Source organism: Aphelocoma coerulescens, chromosome 10, assembly GCF_041296385.1.
Source record: "Aphelocoma coerulescens isolate FSJ_1873_10779 chromosome 10, UR_Acoe_1.0, whole genome shotgun sequence".
NCBI lineage: Eukaryota > Metazoa > Chordata > Aves > Passeriformes > Corvidae > Aphelocoma > Aphelocoma coerulescens.
In genome coordinates, this window is record NC_091024.1 from 13,918,382 (window position 1) to 13,935,000 (window position 16,619).

Sequence of the window (16,619 nt, forward strand, 5' to 3'; positions counted from 1 at the left end):
CTGGAAGCTGCGTTAGCTCTGCTAATTGTGATCTTTGGTCTGCCAGAGTAGTGTTGTCTTTAAAAGCAGAGTCTTAAACAAGAGTCCTCAGCTTCTGCCATGTATGTGCTGACTTAAATAGACCAAAAAGGACGGGCCCCATCAGAGCTGCTGACAGCTCCCTCTGCCTGAGTCAGATTTGCATCTTGCAATAGGGTGTGCCTGTGCCTGTGCGTGGGGAGGCACAGGGCGAGCGGTGCTTTCCTGAGGTGACGGCAGGAGTCAGCTCCCTTCTCTCTTCCTCATCCCAAAGGGAGCACGTGGGGAGGGAGCACTCCTTGCCTAGGTTTGGTGGCCAGTGCCCCCCTTTCTGGGAGTCAGTGGGGGTATTCTGTGCAGAGCTGCTAAAAACATCCCCTGCTGAAGTCTTCCCCTCACCCCACTGTGCAGAGACACAGTAAACTCACTCCCCTAAATGATGTGCAATCAGCCGGTGTTTGGTAGAAGTGAGGAAGGGAAAAAAAGAGGCTGAATTACGTGGGCTGTAGGCAAACATGATTGCAGTGGTGTGTAAAGCCAAACTGGAAGCCAGCTTGGGGTTTTTTTGAGTTTGTTTTTTTTTTCTAGAAAGGCAAGGAATAATTTGCATCCATAGTCCTTGAAATCAAATTGAGTTCTCCATTCTTTAGATTTGGAATTGCATTGGTAGATGTAAGCTAGATACAAGTCTAAAAGACTGAAATTAAAAGGGTTTATCTGCAGGATAAACCCTTTAAAAGAATACCAAGGGGAAACCAACCACTTTTAAAGGTATGTAAGTGTATCAAGTCCATGCCTTTTTTTCAGAAATAAAACAATATATGGTCAAATTAATTTAAATTCATTTAGTAATTAGGTTATAATGACTTATGGATAATTTAATTGAAATTATTTTTTAAAAATTATTTATTTACAAGTGTTTAAGCGTGTACAGAGAAATTTAGAATTACTCATAGTGACAGTTATTTGTATATTCCCTATGTAGACAAGTCTTGAGGCTTAAGTTTTTATCTTCTTCTTGAGAGTAAATTGCTGTTATGCAGAGGTAGATTGACAATGGAAATTATGGAAAGTAACAATGAAGAACATAGAGAAAAAAATCATATTCTACTATAAACAGTACAATCCAAAATTTTGATAAAGGCATTTGATTTTTCTGACACCAGGTGAGAGCAACTCTGGAAAAAGTAAGAAAGAAAATGTATGGTGAATATGATGAAATGAAACGAAAAATACAGCAGCTTACAAATGAACTGAAAGTAAGTATCCATTAATTTGTAGGGAAAGCATATGGGAATAACTGTCTCGGTGTTATCTAGAAACTTTTCTTTTGCTTTAGCAGAACAGAACTAATTTCCCAAAACACTCCAGTTCACTGTTTTATGTGATATCTGTAGTTTCCTTTCTTTAAGTATTTTTCCATCCAGGAAGGTAAAGCAGTACAGGGATGCTTTTGCATATGAAATTACTAATTTCCTGGAAATTCTTGGAAATAAAAGAATGTTCTTGATACCATTGCTTGCATGTATTGGTAATCAGTGGAGATGTATGTAACAGCTTCCAGTTGAATTGAATAAATAATATTCATGATTAGGGGAAACTGATAACTTGGTGTCATTTCAATACTTTGCTCTGTTTTACTGACTCTTGCTTAAACACTAAGTAAAAGAAGGAGCAATATTCTTTAGTATTAAAGTGCTAAAAATTAGTTACCTTTTCATTTTTAATGGAACATTTCAATGGCCATTCGATGACCTGTCTTTCTTCTGACATGCTGCTTTAGCAATAAAAGCAGTTGTACTCTGTAAAAATAGCCTTCATATTAAACTGCTGAGTTGTTTGATCCAAAAATCTCCCTGAAAACTTGATTTGAATTTATGTTCAGCATTGATTTTCACAGCCCTAGTTCAGAGGAAGCTTTGGCAATTAAAGGTATTCTGACTTCAAGGGACTGGGACCTTGACTTGTGCCCTTCTGCCATCCTAATTTGTAGGCTGTCAGTTCCCTGCATGCTGTATTAGGTACAAAAATCAGAACTTGTTGTAAACTGGTGCTTTTATTCTGTGCAACTGGTCTCAAAAAAAGAGAAAAAAAAAATCCCCCTAACTTGAGAGGAAGAGAGAAAACTCAATTTCTGCAAATTGTGTTAAATAGTCATAATGCTGCCAGCAAGAGTCACTCTCCTCCCCAGCGTGCATGTAGGTAAATGCTGATTCAGGGTCAGCTTTGTTGTCTTTGCTGCTGATCTTTACTGAATAGCAGTGATGATATCCTGCACTTCCAGATCTTCTGTCAGACCAGTAGAAATCCTGCATGAGTCAGAAATTCTTCCTTAATTAAGGTTTCTGACCAGCTCTGACAGAGTATCTAGTTCTGCAGCAAATTAGCAGTTCATGAAGCTTCCTTCTGACAAAAGTGGCACATTAGGAGACATCCTTCCCCTTTTTTAATACTCTAGACTGCCTGAAAGGAAGCACAAGTGTTGTTCTTCCAAATAAAATGAATTTTTTGTTTGGTTGGTTATTTGGGGGTTGATTTTGGTTTTACACGACTGTTGTTTTTCATGCTGTTTGCAGATCCTGTTTAAAATCCTTTCTATACTCTTTGCTTCAGCTTTCAATCACTGTGCTTTTATCCTATCAATTTCCAGGATAACTTTTTGTTCATAAAGATTGTTTGAAATTTGCTCTTCCAGCATCCTGCTCTGGGCTTCTTCACACAAGTTCTTATCTTGTAACTTTCTTAATCCATCCAAAGCATGTCTGCTTTTGTTTGTTTAACATGAACACACATTTATATAAAGTTAACAGAAACTACTTGGCCTCTACTCCCTATGCTGACCTAATCTGTGTATGGCTTGGTTACTACACACTTGTCCTCTGTATCAGTCCCTGGTGTTCTTACGTTTTTATCAAGAAACAAATCTGGTCCATCTAAGAATGGGAGCTGGGCTGGCCTCCATTAGTAACACTCTTTCCCTCTTTATTACTGGATCATTCATAATTATTTACACTGTTTGGGTTTTGGTCTCTTCTTGAATAATGTCATTTTGTGCCTTCTTCCCCCCCTTCAGTTTTTAAGTATGTGTGTGTGTGTGTACATAACACAAAATGACTAATTTTCACACAACAAAACTCTGACTTCTCCTCCCTGCTTTGTACTGTTTCATCCTTACGTCTTCTTGATGTTGCTTCTTTATGTACCTGATTAGTCAGTTCCTTCTTAATTAAGGCTTTTCTACAATTCACAGTTCTAGATTTCCTTATTTCTTGCATTCTTCTGCTTTTTGCTCTGAATTTATACAATCTGCCCACTCTATATATATAATCTTTCTGAATAGCTGCCAATTGTCCTCTTGTCCTTTCAAAAAGAACAGCTTATACAATGATTGCAGATTAACGATAAACTCAGCTGCTCATGCCTTATTTCTGTTAGATTATTTGGATTTTAAGTTTTGTTTGTTTGTTTGTGAGGTGCAAGAATATACTTTGCGGCCTGTATATTTTAAGCATCATAATACTGTGAAAACGACCTTGGGGTCTTTCTCTTCTGTAGCTCCCTTGGAAAGAATAGGTAAACTTGATCATTATTCTATATAAAACCTTTTTTTTTTTTCTTGCTCAGGTGACAAATGCTCATCAGGAATCCTTAGAGAATCATGTGCGAGTGCAGGCTGCAGCCTTAGATAGCTTTAGCGAAATGAACAGCTCCTTGACATCAGCATCAATAGACTTGCAGGTACATCTTCATAGCTGCTTCCCAGCTGCCAGCTGCCTTTTCTAGCATGGATATCAAAGCATACCGAAAACATGGATGACAGATACAGATTCTACCACTAAGCAAGACCATAAAGTACTGTCTTGGTTATCGAAAGCACCTAATTTAGGAAACAAAGAAAAAAGTTCCAGAAGTTCCTGTGTTAAAAAAAAAACATCAAAAAATAGTGTACAGTAAAGAGATATAAAGAGATATAGATATGCAGCAGACTAATACCGCAAGTTACGTCTCAATGAAGGATCTAAGGTGAAAATGTGATTTGGTCTGCATAGTGCAAAATGGTGCATCTCCTGACTTAGTTCTGCTGTCAGTTGGTAACAGAAATGGAAGTGGCATGTTTGGATGCCAGCCACTTGTGAGATTTTACATACCTGTGAAATGCAGGGGGAGGGACAAGGTGGGAATGAATTTTCTTTTTTAAAGACTTCTAAATTCCCATGTATCTGAGCTGAACAACTTAATGTCCCTTTCTTGTAAGTCGCAGTTGTTTTCAGCCCGCTGCATTTTATGTGTATGGCATGGCCCTCAGAGAGAAGGGAAGATTATTCATACTGAAATGTATCCATGTTTCTTTTTTTGTTTTTAATAGTGTTCCAGGACTTGATTTCACTGAGTACACTTCTCATGGAAATACCTTCTAGCAACAACAAAAGCCATAATTTTAAATGTTAAAACTTGCAAAACTGTTCACACTGCATTAATACATCAGGAAGCTCTTTAAATGTGCTGTCTGTTTCATAATCTCTTGACTATATTAATTCATCAAATTATTTCTGGTTTTTAATATGTGGTTTGCCTCTTTTTTCTAGAAAACTCTAGTGGATGTTACATTGGAGAACACTGATATAAGGGAACAAATAAGGAATTTAAAATATACACATGAGCAATCTATGGAAAAGCTGAGAGAGAAGCAAAAGCAACTGGAAACAGCACAAATTGAAAATCAGTTACTGAAGTTAAAGGTGTGGTATATAAACTCCCCTAAAAATACTGCACAGTAAGGGCATTGGGTGAATGTTAAGTGAATTCCTTGGCCCTATTTGTAAAGGGTTCTTCATGCCCTCATCATGCCCTCAAGCTCACTTATTCTTGTGAATCAATACTGGTTTAATAGCAAAGCATCTCAGCTGGCGACAGGCAGTCTTCCCATAACATGGGATGTAACATAAGTCAGGGGTGTTGACAGGTGAAAATTCCAACCATTAAATGGTTACTAGCGTCCATTCCTATTAAGTGAAGGAATATTACAACTCTACGCATTGCTACATTAATTTCTTGGTGTTGAGTTTCTTTGGTATTGCACCATTTTTAATAGGTAATCTGTTAAGTCTTATGAGCATGTGGTCAGCAGATATGAGGTGTAGCAGCAGGCATCTTCAAAAGAGAATTAAGCTCTTTCTTTCAGAGAAATGCAAGGGAATAAAACACGAAATGCAAGGTTTAATGTGACAGAAAGCTTGACCATGTTCTCCCTCATCTGCCCAATGTGTTCCGGTAATCTCAAAAAAACCAAGCCCACAAAAATCCCAAATAAAACAAACACCCCCCCCCCCCCCCCCCCTTCTTCTGGGAACCTTTGTCTCTCTTAAGATTGCTCAAAGTAGACTAATTTGGATATAGTACTGTATCAGAATTTGTCAGATTTTGAAAAATTCGTGATTTTTTTTTGTTAAATTTGTGAAATTAGGGTGACTGCAGCTGTATTCCTGTTTAATTTTGTCAGAGAAGGTGTTCCTTTTTGGCTGTTTTGCTAGTGACTAGCAGTCATGCTTAATGATGAGTGGTTAAACAAGAAAACACAAGTGCATTTCATATTCTGCTTTCCTCTCACAGTGAAGCTTTGCAGGCTATAAAAGTAGCTGTATTTTGCACCTGCTGTTGTCAGCAGGAAATAAAAAGAGGGAAAAACCAAGTAACAGAAGCAAAAATGATGCAATTAGGATTTTAAACCAGAAATTTGGGCTTCACTATAATTTTAAGGACATGCCCCAGCAAGTCAGGGAAAGATATGTCTGTTTCTAAGAGCAGGGAACTGCAGCTTACATCTCAGTTCAACAGAATGCATAAGGATTTGTTTATCTTCAAGCATGTCAAGCTCTGCAGAATACATGCCCTGCATTTACATAGAAAAAAGTGTAAATTTTGGCCTCAAACTTGCAGTTTTAGTACCAAATTAGTGAATAAAATACCTTATTACTGTCTTTGACAGTTAAATATAAAATGTGTCTCAAAGGTGCCAGGACATCTGGGAATTCATTCTAGGGGTGAATGTAAGAGGATGGTGTGGAATCTGGGAGGTTAGTGTTGGAAAGCAGTAACTACTGTATACCATGATTACATTCTGGGTGCAGAACACACCTGTGAGGCTTATTAAAGAGGTTTGGTTTATTCATACATTAGCAACAAGTTAGAGTGGAGGTGTTGCTTAAGCATATTATAACAGATGCCCTGATACATCTACTTTTTTATGCTTGCTTTTACTGTCCTCATTGTTCAAGGTGTAAGGAAGGAAGGGAATGATGGAGATGAAAGGCCAGAGATCCTGTTCCAGTTCAGTGGATCTTAAGGAATCTGGGGTTTGATAATTGGCTTTCTCTAAATGGTACAATTCTTTCAGGCTTCCTGAAATGTGGAAGGTTCATATAACTCCACACCCTCTCATAAAGTGCAGGCACTACCTGTGCCCCAGGGTTGGCCTAGGTGAGATGACAAAGGACACAATTGCAGTACAAGTGGAATCCTTCAGAGCTCATCCCTTTTCAAAGAATAAAATGCAGTATGCTAAACAAGCTTGTTTCTACCATGCACGATGAACCCAAGGGTTTACTAAACCTTTCGGTCCTTGAAATAGAAAAAAAAATCCAACCTAAAACCTTAATCATCAGAACTCTCTATTTTGTGTTAAGTGTGGTGATCAGCAGGGAACACTTAATTCCTCCTCTTCCTGTCACTTTTGTAGCATCCACAGCATTTCACTATAACATGGGCTGATTCATAGCATCTCTAGGAAGAGAACTAAGTCCTGGACTAGCTGTTTTACTTCACTTTTATTGTGGTTTACATAGTAGATGGGCTTAAGCTGTGAATATCCTATCTGGTGTTTAATTACTGAGGGTGTGGTTCAGTCAGTGTTTTCAGCCAACAGCAGGAAATCCTGTCTCTGAATTACCATTCTGCCCTCTTCCCTGTAGTTCTAGTAAAGTTTCTGGTTCTGTTGTTAAAAATTAACCCTTCCACACATCTGAGAATGTTGATTTTAAGTTTGATTGCTTTGTTGCATGGTTATCCTTGTTCTTACGCCTACACAAAGAGCAGAATGTGAAAAACCAAGAGAGAGCAGGGAGGGAACTGCAATAAAGTGTTGCTTTGAGTGTTCATGGTCATTTAGAAACAGGAGTTGAAGATAGTCCATCTCTAGTCTATGCTTCAGTAGAATGGGGGGAGATAATATTTCAATGGGGAAATAAACCAAGTGACTTGGAGGCTGTTATGGAAGGGTTCAGTAAAGAGGCATGGCCTGGTCTTGGATAAGCAATGACTAAATGAGCTGAATTCAGACAACATGGAACTTGATGGAACAGTAACTTCAACAGATTCAAATTATGTGAATATTGGCAGAATGCTGTAAATGGTCTTGATGGAAATGGAAATCTACTTTTGCAATGTCAGATTTATAACAAGGTGGAGCTAAACTTCAAACTCATATTTTCTCATCATGTGAACTCTCTTTCTCCTGCTGCCAGCAATACTGTAGTTACTGATGGGTCAACCTTCCTCTCTCATAGGTGGAATCATCACAGGAAGCCAATGCTGAAGTCATGAGGGAGATGACAAGAAAGCTGTATAGTCAGTATGAGGAAAAAATGCGAGAAGAGGAACAGAAACATAAGGCTGAGAAAGAAATGCTCCTAGTATGTATAGCCAGTCTGTAAGAGTGGTGCTTAGCTTGGGTGTCATTCCTCAATCACTTCATACTCCGGAGTTGATGCGTATTCCTTCACTTCTGTCTCTGTGACTAGTTGTGCCATAGTTACTAAGCTTTCCAAACTTTTGGGGTTGTAGGACTAAGAAAAATATGTATTCAAGCATAGTAATGTCAGATAATAATGTAGATTTAAAAATCTGAAATAGAGTAAGTACGTTTTTTTAACTTCTGATTCTCTAAAAAAGGAAAATACAATGTCCAATTTTAAGTGACAGTTTAAGAAGAAGAAAGGGAACAACTTCACTGGATACTACTGGAGCAAGAACTCTCCTGTCCCACAATTCCCCTCCACTCCCAAGTTTAACCTTTCTATGAACAGTCAGTTATTGCATTTTTTAAAATGATAGAGTCAGATAATGATGGAGATTAAAGATAGATGCTCCTTTTTATTCATATTGCTTTACATGTGAGGAAAGTACAAAGCTGAACATGGCTAACTGTGGTGTTTAAAAAGCTGTCTTTTGCAGCAGCATATTTTTCTTATGCTGTTACTTAACAGCATCCTCAGAAGGGAAATTAGCTATCTAAGAAATGGGTAAAAGTTTCTCTTGGATTGTCATAATGACTCTTCACTAATATCTGTGTATTTCAAAGTACCCCAAAGCCTTTGCTCTATGTAATTCACATTTAGGGTCACAGGTCTTCCAGATTTCTGAGTAGGTGTAGTGAGAAGCTTTGAGCTATTTAAGAACTCTTAGCCGGGCTCTGTAGCCAAAAAGAGAAATAAATATTCCTCATTAATATATTAGATGCCAATGTGACTGTAAATGTTCTTACTTGTAGGAGGAAACAAATCGGCTTCTGAAGGCTATTGAAGAGGCAAATAAGAAGATGCAGATTACAGAAACAAGCATACAGGAGAAAGACCAGAGGATTGGTGAGCTGGACCGGCTGATTGAACGCATGGAAGAGGTATGAGAGCTGATTGCTGCCTTGAAAGGAAACGCACAAGTGCATGGAGGATATTTCACTTGTTGGTGTTGTTCTGCTGCTCAGTTCCCTGCTCAGTGTCATACCATTGCTGTTTGGATCTTAGTTACTGTATTTGTATCAGTAAATGCACCTGGACTGCCATTGAGACAACTGTGATTAGGAGGTGGTTCTGGCTTTCTGGTGGTCCTTACAGGGCTAAGGTGTCAGCATTTATTTAGGAAATGAGCCGTTATTTTAAAGAGAGAATTTAAAAACCATTCAGTGTCCCTTCAAGGTCTCATCAAGTGATAATCATAAATGACCCAGAGTCTCTTAGAAATGTTGTTGTGGAGTGCACAGAGCTCCATCTGGGGATAAGTGAGAAGCTGATGGAGAACCTGTTGGTCAGGATTAAAGGGAGGGCAGGGACAGGTGACATTAGAGTGGGGGCCACTCAGCCAGGAATACTAAAAGGATGAGACCCTTTACAGACAATGGGAGCAGCCCCTTGTTCACAAGAGGTCCTCATGGGGATTTTCAACTACCCTGATGTCATTTGGAGGAACAACACTGAAGAGCATAAGTAATCCAGGTTCCTGGAATGTGTTGATGATAACTTCCTTCTCCAGTTGCTAGAGGAGCCAGTGAGGAGAGGTGCTGTTCTGGACCTTGTTCTCACCAACAAGGAGGAGTTGCTGGGGAATGTGAAGCTCAAGGGCAGCCTTGGCTGCAGTGGCTATGAAATGGTCTTGGATGTACTTTGGCATTTCTCATTTCATTCAATAGCAGGCATCTCATGATCTTTAAAGATTCGTGCCTCACTATCTCAAATATAGGAGTAGAGAGTGTTTTAGTCAGTGGAGGGAATAAAATCTTCTGCTCTTACAAATGAAGTGGTTTTTTTCACCAATTTTACTTTAGTGTAGTACATATTTAATATCAGTGTCTACTGAGAAATAGGTTTTTATAAGCCAGTCTTGCTGGCTTGACTGGTTAGTCTAATGTGCATTAAGTCCCTTTTATCTAATGCTTGAAAATCCATTAGTAGAATTAGTGATAACACTGAAATTGCTCAGCTTAATATGCCTCTGTAGTGGCTGCATTAACTTCATCTGGGCTTCAGCCTACAACTTTTAAGTATTACGCAGTGAATGTAGGATTCCAGTATAGTTCACAAGTACAGATGAGTTCCTTCACATTAGTTATTTAGTCTGCTCTTATCTGGCTGATATTCGCCCAGTGAGACTGAATGGCTCTTAAATTTCTAATAAAGTGGATAACACACTTACTTCTCTGCTAACTTGTTTTGACTCAGTCCCCAAGTCCTCATAGATCTTCACTAGCACTGTGCTGGTGGCACTTAAAAATAAACAGGAATACTCCGGGGGAAGAAAATGCAACAATACCTTTTATCTCAGCCTTGGATTGGGAGATCTTTTTGGAGTGATAACATGGACAATTTGACATTTATGTAGTTAAAGATTTTGATGACTCACCTTTTTATTGAAAAAAATTCAGTTTCAAGTACAGCCATATATCTTCAAATAGAAAATTGAAAAGTGATCTTATTTCCATGCATAGCTGGGAAATTGATTTTATTATTATGTATCCTGTGCTCCTTGGTGATAGGAAATGCATGAATTTTGTTTAATCAGTTTCTATTTTAATTTCACAAATGATGCTTTGAATTGCAATGACATATGGTTTGTGAAGCCTTTACATTTTGATACACGGAGAACTGAAAGATAACTTTTCTTGTTTAGGAACGTCACCAGCTGCAAAAACAACTTGAATTAAATGAACTACAAATATCTGGAGCAAAATCTGAAAACAACTCCGACAGTGAAAGGTGAGATATGACTTGTCTGTGGAACTTTTAGTATTGCTAGGAAACTTTAGGGGTTTCTTTGTTTTTGAAGACATCTGAATTTTGCCTTTTCTGACCTTAAAACTGCAGTCTGGTAGGGATTGTCCATCTGAATATAGATTTATTTACATGTAAAATATCAAGACAATTAATTTTTGTGACAAAGAACACCTTCATGCATCTTTTCTGAAAAGTTTGCAAATGTGTAGAATCCATTGTAGATGGAACAAGCTGTGACATATCTGTGGCTTGCATTTTTCTTAAATCTGCATTCTCAAATTTAGAGGACTATAATCCTGACTATGAATACTTTCACTATCTAAACTCAAAGGTTTATATGACACTGCTTGAATGGGTAAAGATGAATTATAACCAGAGACTGAATAATTGTACTTGATTACTACTTATGGTTCTGTGGCACCCAGAAATTCAGTTTTAAGGCTTTGGGCATCCTGCTGTTCTTTGGGAAGCATAAACATAAAAGGAGGTCCCTGCTGAGAGCTTCTCAGTGCCTTGTATTGATCAGTGACCAGCTTCTCTGGTTCCAGGGTAAGAATGGCTTTTTGCAGCAGCCTGTTAAAATAATAGCTTAAAGTGAACAGATGTCACTTGCATACAACATAGAATATGGAGATGAAAGATAATTGCTGGTTTCCTTTACCTCTGAATAACACAGACCCTTCTCGCTTCAGTGAATCCTTTTCAGTGTGAAAAGTTACACTGCAGTAAAAAGGGTAAAGGCAATGTTCAGGCAGGAATTCGTGCAATGCAAGCAAGCTCACAGTTGCAATCTATGCTGTGCAAGCAATGAATCTGTGTTCAGATGATGCTGGTTTGTTCTTAAGTTGTCTTTACCTGTCTGTACCTTATCAGACACTTGTGCTCCACCATAGAAAGGATGTCTGTTCCGTTTCTCTATTGCTATCAATGCTTAAGATCCTGAATCTTCCAATGAGATACAAAATATGTGCTATAATTGCAATCACAATATAAATTAAAGTTTTGTGAGACCTTAATATGCACAATTGAAAAACCAGCAGCAGTGCCTTGAATTTTTTGAGTCCTTGTCAAAGTGCTGCAGTTACATTTCTGCAGAGTACTTCACAGTTAATAGAGACTCTTTTGGGGGTGAAACAGCATACAGTTCAGTCATTCACTGGAATCATGTCTTACAGTTTGCCATCTGCTGCTTTGTCTTAGAATGGTTTTTCTCTTTGCAGCTTTAACAGTTTTTTTTTTTCTGCTGTGCACAGGTCAAGATGAAAAAAGCCTTTTTGTTTTTGATTCCCCTCTTCCCGTTCTCAAATTCTGTCCAGTCCTGAACCTAGCAGTACAGCAGTTTATTTTGTAAGCAAGTAATTGCTTTCTTTGACAAATTTTAAGAATTGGACATTCAGATAAAAATGGAGACTCCCATGGCCAAAGAGACAAAAACTTACAGAAAAGCTTCACTTCTGTTTCCTTGTATATTCTAAAGCTACTTTTCTGACAAGCTGAAAACCAGCTTGTGGCAGGAGTTCTGTGGGTGTTCACTTTCTGTATTAAACAGATCTGAAGAAATGCAGAATCTATCTGAAGAGTTGTATGCACAAATTTAAACCATTTATAGCATTCTTGCTGACTGTTGAGGAGTTAATACTATTCCAGTTAGCATTTTTGCTGCTGTTGGCAGCTCTGCCAAATTCTTGACTCAAGGCTCCCCTGCAGTAAGACAGCTTTGAAAGCTTCCTGGCTTTTGTTTAGCATACATTTCCAAAATATTTGCAGGTAGTAGTAAGTCAGGCTAAATGTGTCTCTCTGAAGCTAAAGATCTAGTTGTCTAAAAGCCTTTCACTTAAAGGAAAACACATCTTGAGATGAGTTTTATCAATTGTTTAATTGTCAGCATTTCAGGCTCTGACTAAGCATGTCAGTATGCAAGACAAAGGTGAGTTGAGTTGGGTGGAGACGGCCACTTAGTCTAAGATCACATTAAAATGTACTTTGGACAATTTGACATCTGTCAGTGCAATTTGACTTGCCTGCCCTGATTTATGGTGGATTATGGGGGTTTTTCTTGTTCTGCTTACACTGCATAGCTCCCCACTTACAGGCTTGGTTCTTGCATGTTTTGCCAGGTCACAGCACTTGGAGGAGGTAGCAGCCAGCCTGAGAGAGCGGATCAAGCATCTGGATGACATGGTCCACTGCCAACAGAAGAAAGTCAAGCATATGGTTGAGGAGGTGAGGTGTAGTAAAACGTCTTTGAGGAGCACTGATTCTTTTAGTACATAATCCAAAGAGAACTGTGTTCTTTGTGCAATTGCCTTGTGCCACCTTAGTTACAGTGGAAGTTGAGTTAAGCATCTGGAGCCAGCGAAACAGTAGATGAAAGCAGTTTAATCCAGTGGCTATGGGTTTTATACTTTTATATAAGTATAAAGATCACTTTTATATATGTGATCTTTAGGCTGACACTAATTCTTTACTTCTTCATGGGTGTTCAGGAAATGCAACATACAACTTCTGGCTCAATTTGAACTATTCAGAGGGTACCTGCTGACACGATGCAGTCTAGTCGTGAAGGGTCTCCCTTCTGTACAGAAGTGGAAGGCAAAAACTGACCTTTATTGTTCTGTTGTTTTGGTTTGGGGGGGGGATTTTGTTTGGGTTTTTTTGTTTGTTTAATGTGATTCCTCACAGAAATAGGTGAGTAAGCACAGTTTTTCACTGCTCATCTCTTCTTACCCTGGTCTGGGGACACCATCTTAGCGGATACCATTTCCTGCAAAATTTTAAGTGGAATTTTGCTGGATAGATGCTTTAGGTTACAGGCTACTTATGTGTCAGGAAACTTTTGCAGTCAGAAGGCTGTAATTGCAAACATTTCTGTTTCTCCAAGTGGAAAGAATGACGTGGGAAATAGATAAGTTTAAATTGGAGCTTTACAAAGCAGACTGACAGCTCTGTTAGATGAGCCTTCCTACTGCACAGAGGATAGGCATTCATGAGATATCTTTGATTTGTATCTGGACATCATATATTCAAAATATCAAATATTTAGAAACCACTCAAATCTAAGGCATTCTTTCTGCATTCACAATGTGCTATTGCAGGATTTCTGATTAGACATGGAGTTGTTCCATTTTTGTCAAGTATGTATTTATATGTAATTATGTATATCTGCTTTGTTTTATAAGATTCTGATGTATTCCTTCTGTATGATCAGATGTGTGATACTAAGTGTTTTTTACACAGAAGGATTAAAGTCATAACAGACACGTCAAGTCTTGAGGTTTTGGTTTTAGTTTAGTTTGCCATTATCACTGTTTTCAAGCATCATAGCTGGTCTAAAACTGAACTAACAGTTTTTATACCATGATAGTCTATTAAGGAAAATTTCTTCAGTCTAATAATCCAATCCATCTAATTAATAGATTATAGTGTGGCAGTGCAAGTGGCACAAAAACCCCTCATTACGGGAACAGTTATTTAATCTGCTTTGTATCTGTGTGCACCAGACATTGTATTATGAGTTTTTTTCTGTCTGTTCTAAACAAAAGTTCTAAAGGATTTGTTATACATGTGGCACCCTGAATGATTCTAGTAATATATGAGGATGGTGGCCTAAATTTTGCCCTTTATTACTAAACGTGTTTTAAAGGTTGGTTGACCTCCAGTGGGCTGCATTGGTATAACAAATCCTTTCCACTCCATGTTTTGTTTTGGAATAAAACCACATATAAAGCCTGAGCCAATGATTATGATATCATAAATATTAGATTTAATGGGGGAGTTTAGCTTGCTGATTCCTTGTAACGAATCTCTGTTGGTGCCTTCATATACACAGAAAGCCCTTCTAGATCATCTGGTTATCCTATTTAACGAGTGTTAGGTGACCAAGTCACTACTTAATTGTCAAACATGTCTGCTTCTAACTGCTGTCTGACTGCCTGCTCTTCAGATTCAGTTAAACCTCTATCAGTCCTTGACTGCCACATAACCATAGGGTAAATATTTTTGCTCTCTCCTTTAGTCCTTGTGTGTTTTAATTTTTAATTCAGCTTCCTTGAGAATGGCATGAACATCTGTAGCTACATCTGTATTTTCACTAGTGAGGTAGCTAAAGACTCCAAAGAGGTTTGATCAGGTCAGGTGGTACCAAGTACATCAGGCATTTAATGTTTGGGGCTTTGCTTTTTAATTTCGTGCTATTTGTTGCTGTGTTTGTACTGTGTTCAAGAAAATATCCACAGTATAGTTGGCATGCGCTATTTTAAACTGGACTCTTAATTAAAGGCCTAAAAATAGCAGCTTTAATAATGTAGAGAAGAGTAGCTGTTCACCATGGGGCAAGAGAAAAAGCATTGTAGATATGTATGCCCTCAACTGTCCAAGCATGTGGTGCTTTTCATGATTTTGTGCTCTTCTCTACGTAACATTAGATAAGTATTTTTTGGCTCATTTTAAGCAAGCACTCACTAACTATGCCATAGAAGCTGAGAAACTGGCAATGAAAATATTGAAAAGGAAAGCTATCTGAAGAGTCTGTTCTGAGGTTAAAAACTAGTGAGCAGAAGCACTAAAAATATCTGCTAGAGTAAATAGGGAAGATTGCACTACTATTTAAGTCCCGGACGACATGTTCATCAGGGTATATTTAAACACACATCCTCCCTACACTAAATTTAACTGATTGCAGAATTTAATGGCAAGGAATAGCAAGAAAAGTGTAATGAAAACCTGTCATGTTACTCATTATTGCAGTATTTTCATGGCTAGTATTTGTAAAATAACATGCCATCTTAGGGTTTATGAGGGTATTATAATGATATTGATAACTTGCATTTAAATAATTGAGAAAAAATAATCAAGTAATTCAAAAGCTAGAAATTTTTCTTTCTGAAACTCTTAGCTTCTCTGTGGCATGACAGCAGAGTGAGAACAGGCTAACCTGGTGTTGTGGTTTTGACATGTGGTTTTGAAACTCAGGAGAGAAGTGGAAGGAAAATAAGTAGTCAAAATTATCAGCAGTGCTTTTGTTGGAAGCTGGAACAGAGCTACTCTGTGAGCTGCTAGGTGAGAAAGCCTATACTTGCTTGAATGCAGGATGAGATTTATTTAGTATCATGTATGGACACAGATCTGAAGTATAAATAAGGGGTTTGTTCTTCCAGTGTAAATCACAACGAGTTTATGCTGTTACAATCTCCAATTCAGAGAAATTGGAGAAATTAACATCACTTCAAAGGGATGCTGAACAAACAAGATATACTGCTTCAAACTCATATGGAGAATTATCAAAGTTGGACAAGTACTGAGATGAATCTCCTGGCTGAAAAAAATCCCAAAATAGATTGCTCTTAAGCCCTTTTTGGGAAAGATGATGGATCATTTGCAAGTGACAGATGCAAGGCATTCTGTAAAAGAACAGCAAGCAGTCAGGACAAAATGAAAAGAGAAACTTTATAGTGGAGTTTTGTGATGCAGCAGGCAGCTCTAACACCTCTGATGCTGTTTTGATGGCATTTAAAAAAGTGTTAGGAGGTGGTGGTCAGTCCTAACTTAGCATAAAAGGGGATGCTGGCAGAGAAGCACCAAATGTAGGAGGCCATGGAGGGAAAGAGTATTAACACCTTCCTCTTCATAGGTCTCATCATGTTGGCACTGAATGCAGCGTTTATATGATCTAGGGAATTGAGCCCAGGCAGAGAAGGACACTCACAATTCAGTGTGCTTATACTCCTTAGCAAAGAAATAATTTGCTTCTAATTTTTTTCCTCTTAAAAGAAATCCTTCCATCTCAGGTATTAATAGAACCTTTTTCAACTTGATCTAGTTAAACCAGTCATAAATTAAACAGGAGCACAGAAAATAACTTTCAGAAGAAAAATAAATGGAAGAAATAAAATGGAACATTGCTGGAGCCAGTGACTTTCAATATCTCTGTGTGTTAGCTCTCATGCACACACATTTTTCATCCTCATAGGGATTCTTTTCTATGAGAGCAAAAAATTGCTGCCCATTAGTGCACCAGCTGAGCAGAAAGTTATCCTGCATAGTCTTAAAGCCTCATGTTCT

General features: G+C 38.1%; 1 protein-coding gene across 2 annotated transcripts in view; it reads left to right on the forward strand.

Moving 5' to 3' along the window:
- The window catches only part of MYZAP (myocardial zonula adherens protein), a 51,443-nt gene that overhangs the window by 17,183 nt on the left and 17,641 nt on the right, over positions 1 to 16,619 (forward strand). For both annotated transcript variants that reach the window (XM_069026223.1, XM_069026224.1), the window contains exons 4-10: positions 1,185 to 1,277; positions 3,643 to 3,756; positions 4,605 to 4,757; positions 7,581 to 7,706; positions 8,564 to 8,692; positions 10,456 to 10,541; positions 12,677 to 12,782. In XM_069026223.1, the coding sequence (XP_068882324.1) occupies positions 1,185 to 1,277; positions 3,643 to 3,756; positions 4,605 to 4,757; positions 7,581 to 7,706; positions 8,564 to 8,692; positions 10,456 to 10,541; positions 12,677 to 12,782 (807 nt within the window). The remainder of the gene's footprint in view (positions 1 to 1,184; positions 1,278 to 3,642; positions 3,757 to 4,604; positions 4,758 to 7,580; positions 7,707 to 8,563; positions 8,693 to 10,455; positions 10,542 to 12,676; positions 12,783 to 16,619) is intronic.